The 10,412-nt window shown below is 43.6% G+C and overlaps 1 protein-coding gene across 1 annotated transcript in view; it reads right to left on the bottom strand.

Moving 5' to 3' along the window:
- Positions 1-5,970: 5,970 nt before the first annotated feature.
- Positions 5,971-10,412, bottom strand: part of LOC104628196 (protein unc-79 homolog) — a gene marked incomplete at its 5' end in the record, with an annotated part of 35,589 nt that continues 31,147 nt past the window's right edge. Inside the window, 2 exons of the mRNA XM_010296700.1 lie at positions 5,971-7,411; positions 8,127-8,168. Coding sequence (XP_010295002.1) covers positions 7,211-7,411; positions 8,127-8,168 — 243 coding nt within the window. The remainder of the gene's footprint in view (positions 7,412-8,126; positions 8,169-10,412) is intronic.

Here is a 10,412-nt window from a genome sequence, read left to right as displayed (position 1 = left end):
CTCTTTCTAGGAAAGCTTGGAAACACGTCTGGGCTGTTGTTATGAAGTGACACACACTTAGAGCAGATAGCATGTGATATTTGAACAAGCTCAGTGTCTTCAGGGTGGTGATCACTGGGCAGGAAACACCAGCAGTGTTTTAGATGTTACAGGAAGGCTGAAAAATGCTTTGGTCAGGTACAGTTAATAGGATCTCCCGAGCGAAAGCAGAGCTGCAGCTGCTGGAGCACTAACGATTTGGGACGATGCTGAGTTCGTGTGTGATCAGAGCAAATTGAAGAGGTAAGATGAACGCAGGAGAACAAATGTGCCACCCCCCAACTCCCGCGAAGACAAAGAAGAAAACCTCCATCGTTGGCTCGACTGTGCAATGATGGCAAAACCTGGTGCTGTACAAACATATCTGTAGGAAAAAGATCAAATCGTGGCTGCGTCAGTTTAGCAGTTTAATCTGACATCTCCCTGGAACCAACTAGCACCAGAAACGCATGTTGCTGCGGTGCTCGGTTGCTTCACAGCTTCAATCCTTGTTCCTTCTGTGCTATAAATATGGTGTTTGATCCTTAACAGGTGTAAGTTGTGTCTCCCTGTGGATTTCAGTACGTGTCTGGCAGTTTGTACTTGCTTTGGGTCTCACCAACCAACACTGTATACACAGGATTTCCTCAGTAGTGCAAAACGGGTAACAGTTTTAATGAATTATTTATTTTAATGATGGTCCTTTATATTCTGTTCTACTGACACTTTCCTGCATGGCAAGGATTCACAGGTTTAGAAAACCTTTTGTGAAGAACTTCATTGCAATCAGTTTGACTTCACATGAAAGCCATGGAGCTGCCAGAAAAGCTAACCTGCCCAAAGGAAGGATTACCTATAAATTTTTTATTCTGTGTGTAAAACTTCACAGGCATGCTATTGTACCTTTCTGAAAGAATTTAAAATAGTAAAACAGCCATAACAGTTATGTTGCCCAGCTGCTGAATTATACATCGAGAAAATTGACCTCGCATTACGTTGTGTCTATCAAACTTAGAGCCTCCTGGCTCACGGTCATGGCTTGTCAGGTTTGATGGGGAGCTGGTTAAACACAATGTCAGAGCAGGTTACCTGCCAGTCAGCTGGCAGCCCTGTGGTATCTATCAAATCCAGCAAAACACTGGAAAGTAATTCATGATGTACACTTCCGGTGATTGAGTCGTGGGGTCTGCTTTTCCATGTTAATGCTTCATAACTATCAAGGAGAAACCTGCCACCTTTCCCAAGCACTTCCAGCTCTTCACACCCTCCGGCTCCTTTCACACACATTACGATACACAGACCACACGCCGCAACAGCTGGAAGTCCCCCAGATCCCAGCTGCAGGATTTAGGTACCACAGCAGCTGATCGGGCTGGCCAGGCCTCATCCTCATGTGGCCTTCTCTTACCTGACCCAAGGCATTCCCAACGGTGGCCCTTGACTGGCCAGAGCAAGCACTGGGGGGGCTGGTGCCAAGGGTGGATTCAGGTTCTCCATCTGATCCCTTCGCAGTTGGAGAGGCTTCAGGGCACCTTCCCCTCCACCTTCAGCCTCCAGCTGAAACTGTGGCCAGCAGGGAGAGGCAGAAGTGCATGGAGTAATTCAGAGCTATAAATCAACAGACAAATTCAGATTTGTCTTTCAAATTTGCATCAAGCCAAACAAATGGCATGTCAACTTTAAGCCAACTGTAATGCTGTTGCCCCCGCCTGATGTTAGGCAGACTTCTAAGACGAAGATCCGCATTGTTGACTAAATGGCCTTCGTGCGATCAAGATTCAGATCTGACTGAAAGAGTATAGACTTTGGCCCTGCTGAAGAGTCACATTAAGATGCAACAAGAAAAACCATGGATGAAACTCTCCCAGAGCACTGTGCAGCTGGGGGAACGGCACAGGAACCTTTGCTGTTTTCCAGAACATGCTAGCAAAGAAGAAACAGCCCTGGGCTCTGGGAATCTTCATCCCACTTGAAAGGAGACTGTGCAGGCCAGAGTTCAAAGAGATCTTCGGGCCCAGGACGTTAGTCGGTCCTAGAGCACATCAAGTCCTGTCACAGCATGAAAAACAGAGCCAGAAAACCGGCTGTGTGTTTGTAGAGCCTTTGACCCTGCCGCGGCTCTAATGAGATGTCACAGAAATGTTACGTATAAGATAAGGCACGTATGTAGATCGCAACTGACGTGCTGCAAACGTCTTTTGTTTGTGCGGCCCTGCGCGTAGCTCCGACAGCGGCATTCCCAACAGGCAGCAGGAAAGCACGCTGGGGTGCCCGGAGTAGATGTTAACCTCGCTTTCAGGGCACCGAGTTACGTAATTCGGCCGTACGACGTGCCACGGCCAGTGTGGGGTTTTAACCATCACTTCATCCAAAGTGCCCCACGTCGTTGAGAATTTCACAGTTCAGCACACAGTAAATTGATTCCTTTACTAGGTCAGGCCTGGCGACAGGCATTGATTTAAGCAGCTTATCACAACAGACGACTAAACGGCAGCTCTGTACGATCAGGCAGAGGACGGATTCTGCTCCTGGTGACCAATCCCCAGAGAAACAGCCATGCTGGGAGCGTGGCAGAGCAGGGAGATCAGCCTCTGCTATTTGGTAGCATTTTCAGGGAACACCAAATGTTGTTTACTTCCTAATCTTCCTACAGAATATAAAGAATCGCTGCTCTGGGCTATTTCAGAGAGATAATGCGAGTGACTCACTCGAGTTGCATACTGACCTCAAGCACCATAGAGATCTATTTCACAGTGCTTTTAAAGACAATTAATGCAGATATCTGTACTGCTGAAGAGTGTACTTAGAGATTTTCATGAGGTGTTAAACCACACACATCTGGTCAAGCCCTATGTTATTTGTTATTATTAGTCAAGACATGCCTAATCATCAGTCATACCCTCTTCCAGGCTGTATTCCCTATGCTAAAGCAGCTTCCCAATTCATATTTACAGCCTTCATTTGCCTACATGTAACAGCTCTATAAGAACCATATTAATTGTAATTGGTGACAGATGCATACTAAACCCTACGTTCAGGTATGGAAGTAGATTCTGTGACCAGCTTTTATCTCTAACTGTGAGCTGAAACCAGATCTAAATTCCCACAAAGTGTTTAGTTATGGATGATGCCTGATCATGGTTTCTACTATCTGGAAGTGACTTTCAAAGACAAACTTTCTCAGGCTCTGCTCTTCCCTGCAAGCCGTGTCTTCGTCCCTTAAGTTTCCACAATCCCCATTATACTCACCTGAGTTCACCCACCTCACACCCAAAGGCTTCAAATTCTCTCCCTCTCACTGCTTTTCAGATTCACCCAGTCACGGCAGATCAAAAGACAGGAATCTGCCTCTCCTACATGCCCTGCGTTCAGGGGCCCACTAGCACTTCCATTTTGCTAGGGTGACCCCAGACCCTGCCAGAAGTGAACCTGGGCCCTACTTATGTGGTTACCCAGCAAAGTTATCATCTGTATTGTAAACACAAGCATGAAGAAGACACAGCCCAGGAACAGAAGGAGTCAGTCCCACTGAAACCACAGTCCACAGCTCCTTTTTGCCTGAAGGCCAAAGTTACAAGCGCCTACCACGTAGTCAGTTTTGAACTGCAGCCCTGTGAGGGAGTGACAGACAGGTTCGATGAACAAAGGGCCTGAGCCGATGTGACGGGAAGGGATCACAAAATCAACAAAACGGGGCTCAACTGGGATCATCGACAACATTTTGCATGGGGGCAAGGAAGTGCCTACAGGGCACCATTATGGAGTAACCCCAAAATGCCTTCTGGGAAATCAACATGCTGGGGGGGCCTCTCTGAAGTGTCTGTACATTAATGCACACAGTATGGGGAATAAACATGATGAGTTAGAGATCTGTGTGCAGCTGCAGGGCTACAATCTCACTGGGATCACAGAGACGTGGTGGGATGGTTCCCGTGACTAGAATGCTGCAACAGAGGGATACAGGTTCTTTAGCAAGGACAGGCTGAAAAAACAAGGAGAGGGGGTTGTCCTTTCTGTGACAGAGCAGCTGGAGTGCATAGAGCTCTGTCTGGGGATAGGAGTCAACTGAGAACTTATAGGTAAGGATTAAAGAGAAGACGGGTAGGGGTGACATTGTAGTGGATGTCTGCTATGGGCCACTTGGCCAGGAAGAACAAGTGGATGAGGCCCTGACAGATAGGAGCATCCTCACATTTGCAGGCCCTGGTCGTTTATGGAGGACTTCAACCACCCCAATATCCACTGGAGGGACAACACAGCAGTGCACAAGCAATCTAAGGAGGCTCCTGGAGTACATCAGGGACAGCTTCCTCACCCAACTGATAGAGGAGTCAATGAGGACTGGCGCTCTGTTGGACCTCTTACCGACCAACAACAAGGGGCTCGTGGGGCATATGGAGGTCAAACGCAGCCTTGGCTGCAGTGACCATGAGATGGTGGTGTTCAGGATCCTGAGGGGAGGGAGCAGGGTGAAAAGCAAACTCACAACCCTAGACTTCAGGAGACCAGACCTCAGCATCTTCAAAGATCTGCTCAGAAGAGTCCCATGGGATAAGGACCTGAAGGAAAGAAGGACCCAAGAAAGCTGGCTAATATTCAAGGATAACCCCCTCCAAGGAGATCTGTGTGGATGAACAAGGAGCTCCTGGCCAAACTCAAACATGAAAAGGAAGCTTACAGAGGGTGGAAGCAAGGATGAGTATCTGGGGAGGAATAGAGAGACAATGTCCAATCATCCAGGGACGAGGTTAGGAAAGCTAAAGCCCAGTAGGATTTGAACCTGGCAAGGGATGTCAAAGACAACAAGAAGGGCTTCTTTAAGTACATAGGTGACAAAAGAAATACTGAGGAAAATGTGGGCCCTCTGATGAATAAGATGGGGGACCTGGTTACACAGGACATGGAAAAGTCTGGAGTACTGAATGCCTTCTTTGCCTCAGCCTGTACTAGCAACACCGGCCTTCAGGAATCCATCTGAACACCAGGAAATTCTTTTTTTACTTTGAGGGTGACCAAGCGCTGGCACAGGTTGCCCAGAGAGGTTGTGGAGTCTTCATCCTTGGAGATATTCAAAAGCCACCTGGACATGTTCCTGGGCACCTGGCTCTAGGTGACCCTGTCTGAGCACGGAGGCTGGACCAGGTGACCTCCAGAGATCCCTTCCAATCTCAACCATTCTGTGATTATGTAATAACTATTAGCTGATTAGTAAGTGACATGGGAATGGAAAAAGGAAGGGATGGGAACATGTATAATAATTTCTGTATCACTTTGTTTTTTCTTCCCCATAGTCAGTCAAAAGCTGGAGAAAGAATGCTGTTTCCCTCTCTTACCGCTATGAAAATTTGGGAAGAAGCCCTCCTTTATCAATGCATGCAGGTCTGTGCAATCTCAATTCAGCATGACAAAAATCAATGCCCAAAACACTAAGAAATTATCATCTCATCCGGTGGATCTCTTAATAATCTTCACATCAAGACAGAAATGTTTTCCAGAAACTCAAAAACTCTGCTTAGTCAGATGCAAGTCACTCACCTCAAGCAAATACAAGCAAAACTAGTTACAATTAAATACCTTATGATGAATCTTAGATTTTCTTTTGGGTAGACCGGTCCAGTTTAAGCTTAGACTATATTAATGTGAGAATCTGGGAAGGAAAGCCAAATCAGTTTCGCTCCACTGAAAACACAGAGAGGGGCATCTTTTAAACAAGCTAGCACATGATTTACTGTCTTTTGATTGGTTGGTTGGTTAGGTTTTTTGAGGGATTGGGATTTTTTTTTAAAGCATAATGGTACTTTAATTGCAGGTCTGCAAACACTTCCATGTTTTCTTTGGTAAATACACTGAGGAAACAGTGACCCTTCACAACTGAAATGTACTCAGGCAGCTCCTTACAGGTATGCCTTTCCACTTCCACACAATCAAGGAGGAAAACGTTGATGCTGAGAGTGGTAATAAAGACTAGGAATTTATTAGCATTCTAAAACACAACTTAAATGTGTGTGTGTTATTCTTCTAATCAGTGCCTTACAGGAATAAATACAGAAAATAAAACTGATTTGAGACATTTAAGTATTAATTACATGACATGGTAAATCATGGTGCTCTCAAGATTTTATGTAAAATCCACTGAATTAATTGAGTCTCTTTAGATTCACATGGGCTTTGGTTGAGACCCTTAATGATATTACAATCCATCTGTTATTAAACATCATGTTTAATACCATAGTATGCAAATGCTGTGATTTGTAAATATCGTTATGCAAAAGTTCAGGTCCAATCATGCTCCTCTTGAAGTCTGCAACATAATTTCTAGAGACATCAATAAGAATAGGTCTGGGATATCAATTTTTAATTGCACTGTATACAAGCATTGACAGAAGAATACAATATAGTAGTCACAAAATTAAAGAGGCTTCTATGAAACCTACAAAGAAGAGCAGCACAGAATCTATGAAGTAAAAGCAATATTTCAAAAAATAATAAATCAGACTTGGCAGTTTTGGAAAACAGTACTGAAGAAAAAGACAAATGAATTGGCACAGTTGAACAACCTATTTTCTAAGTGCACTTTATAATAACTCTTCTTACAAGCTGCTGTTTTCCCAGGAGATGATGACAAAAAGCCTCATTAGAACATCACTGTTTTATAGTGACAGGTTTTATTGCATTGCCAGCTGTGAATAAAAAAAAAAAAAAAAAAGCCACCCCAAAAAAAAACCTCCTATAAAAGTTCCTAAAACACCTCTTTTCTTTTGTTATCATCAAAAAATAGCAACATAGCACTTCTATATGTTTGTGAATACCCACAATTCTATTTTAAAAAAAAATAGAATTAAGGAAAATGATTTTTGTCTTAGCTTCAAAAATAATGTAAAGAAACATTTAAGAACAAGATATTTCCATGATCAGAGAGGTATGTACAGTGTGATAGATTCGAGTCCAATCCTGCAAATACATGTTCACAAATGCAGACTTGAGAACCTGTTGATCCTGAGCAAGTGTGATTAAAGACTAGCAGGATCAGGGTCTTAGTTTCACCTATTATAAGCTTTTCCACAAACTGTCCTAGGCTAAAAAGTATAGATACAGTATATACTCTGTATACTGACTCATACAAAAGGTCTTTTACAGCTCTAACCCTGTTATTGCTAGGCTAAAAATGAACATTTGGAACAAATTACATGAATCATAAAGGATAAAACTGAGATGCAGCTTCTGACGACTGAATCTCCACTTGAGCCATTTTAAACTGGGTACATTGTAGCCATTTGCGGAGCACAGATGAGCTATTGTTCATTTGTCCTGACCCCTGTAACATCCTTAGGCTGTGATGGTTGACATTGCTCTGGATGGCTTGGAGGCGCAGCTGGAGTCCAGCAGATAAATGCTGTTGAAATAATGCAAAACATTCAGTTTCTTTCCTTTAACACATAAATACAGCACTGTGAAAGGTACTGGTTGTTGGCCAGGGTAAGTTCCTCCACTGCCCCAATGTCACATTGCTGTCTGTCACAGCCTGCACTGCAGTGTTGCCATGAAAGGCAGATGTGCTTACAGAAACAACTCCATACTGAGACCAACCCCAAAGCTTTTGTTCTCATCACCAAAATTCTCTTGACTGGCAAACCACACTGATCTACCTTGCTCTGTTTCTTACAAATAGGGCCAGCTGGCACAGTTCTACCCAAGCAAGCAGGCCCACAATATCTCCTGTAGACTCAAAATCCATCTCCTGGGTCAAGAGTTCCAATCCTGATTTGTCAGGGGACTCTCTAGCCTAAGACATCAAGAAAACCACAGCTCGGGGAACAACCAATCTCAGTAAACAGGGAGGAACGGCCGTGTGCCCCAGAACCTGGTTAGAGGAAAGTGTTTCAGAAGGAAAGGGAGAGCAGTACTGATTACAGGAGAGGTATCTTAGCTGATGATGCTCTGTGTATGCTCACTCCTGAGACCTTCAGTGCTGAGACATCCAGTGCATCTGATACGCTACAATGATCTATTTTCAGAGTTTGGAGACCACATCTAGTGATCTTATTTCCAGAATACACAGAAATGTGTAACGCTAAGAGTAAAAGGATAAGGTACTAGAAACAGCTTACCTTTAGATTTGACTGTATCATTGGCAACCACATTGGTATGAGCTGTAACAAGAGAGGTATATTTTGTTATTATAAAAGTGACTGTAAACGTGCTCCAGTTACTCTGAGATAGAGAAGGGTATATCCAATGCATTTAGCTGTCCAAATGGACATAGCCTGAACCACAAATAAATGTGATTATTTTTAAGTGATGTATATGTTTTGGGGCAGGTAACTCTCAGAGTTAAAAAAGCCAGCTTCCCTTGTTTGTAGCTTGATGAATCACCAGTAGCAATTATTGATATCCTGTTTAAGGCAACAATAAGAGTACAGAATAAAAACATGTTAAAGGAAATCACTTCTTATTTTCCTTGTGGTGGTGTTTCTGTATATGCAGGTGAGCAACACTAGAACAAATACAGTAAACATTCTGCATGGTGAGGTATACATCAAGAACTGAAAAAAACACGTAGCAGAAGTTCCTAATAATAGGACAGAAATTTAAATGGTAGCCAGCATTTCATAAGCCACTAGTCACATCAGTGCTTCACTGCAGAGTGTGACCTGTAGGCCTGGGAGCACAGATGAAAACTCTTAACTACCCAGAATGACAAGGCAAGGACGTCTGCAAATCTGTCACCCACGATGGGATTGATACGTATTTCAGTCTCCTGCTCTTCAGAGACTTATTTCTGAGTAAGTATAACATGACAAGCTTATGGAAGGCACAGAGTCATTTCTAGCAAAAGTATTCATGTCCTCCAATATTAATTTAACCACTGAGGTTATTGTTCTAAAATGTTCCTCCAAATGGTATTAAAATTTGCAATTTGCCAATTATACTACCAGGAGCTGCAAGTTAAAGCTAATCACTATTGACAACATTAGATAAAGTGCTGTTTCCCTTGTGCAAGGAACGATAATTGTTTCAATTTCAGTGCTGTTTTGATGGAGAATCATATGCAGCTCTGTCAGGACTGATTAGCTGGTCTGCTACATGAAGAACCCTATTCAAACCTCAGCATTTACAGATAGATGAATGCCAAAAACAGAATGCAGCCAGATGCTGCAGATGTGCGAGTCCTGTACATCCTCCCATGAGCTCTCACACTAATGAAATGTTTAATAAGATCCAGTGACTGCAAGTCCTGATGTGTTTTTTGGAGAGGAGGGAACAGGTAAGCATACTGAAAAGCCATGCTCCACGCCCCACTGCCATCAACAAAATGTCACTGAAAATTTCATCCAGCATTAATGAAGTTCCTACGCAGCCAGCCAGTGGTGATAGGACTGGTGTCAAGCAAGGAAGGAAGCCAGGCAGGAAACTCAGGGTACCCCTCTGCATCTGAACCAATTCCCTGGACATCGTTTACAGTCAGCTGAGAGAATCAAGCACTTCTCACATCCAGTTCATCTTGTCCCAAAGCAGGTATCTAAAATAGATCGAGATGAATCATGTCCAAAAATATCTGTTTATCCCCACTGACTATAAAGGGCACTCACGGAAACTAGCTCATATTGATACCTACACTGTGGAGGTCTAAGGTTAGATACAGATCATTGTCCTCCAGCGCCACTTTTTTCTTCCAGGTCTGGACACATTTAGGGAAATTAAACATTCTGCTGCAGGCACAAGCAAGCAAACCCTCCACTCCTACAGATGCCAGTTAGATAAATGAGACAAGACAACATTTTTATTGAAGCACTTGAGTTTTATTACCTAATCCCCAGCCAGCCTTTTCTTCACAACAGAAGAATATACATAAAGCTAGTTAGGAAGAACAGCTGGAAGAACAGACTGCTGCCAGACACTGTCAATTTTTTGGAGTATATATTTTCAACAGAATTATATTGATTCCAGTGCAAGTTTTGATGGAAACCAGGCTGGAGAACAGGTTGGTCACTGAGCTTTTCTGGCTCCTCAACTCTGCTGCCCACCCAGTTCTCTAGAAGTCTACCCAGCAGCTGCTGGAGCTGCCTAAAACCCCTGGGTCTCTGGAAAAGACGTTGTGGTTTGCCGAGATGCTCTCTCCACTACTGTAGGCTCCCAAATTCCTCAGACATACAGAGAGCTGTGATCAGCAAGGAGCTGGTCTCCATCATCAATGGCTGTCCTGGGATGGCTAGTTTCCCAGTTCCTTTGACACAGAACAAGAGGAAAGCTGAACACTTTCATTTCAGCCCTCATAAAGTAGAATGCTTCCCCTCAGAGGAAAATATAATGAATTAAATATATATGTAGGTAAGTGTGCATCTGTGTGAATGTGTGTGTCTCTCTCTCTCTCTCTCTCTCTCTCTCTCTCTCTC

Source organism: Phaethon lepturus, unplaced genomic scaffold (assembly GCF_000687285.1).
Source record: "Phaethon lepturus isolate BGI_N335 unplaced genomic scaffold, ASM68728v1 scaffold4541, whole genome shotgun sequence".
NCBI classification, from domain to species: Eukaryota; Metazoa; Chordata; class Aves; order Phaethontiformes; family Phaethontidae; genus Phaethon; species Phaethon lepturus.
This window is presented reverse-complemented; position numbering and strand designations above follow the sequence as displayed.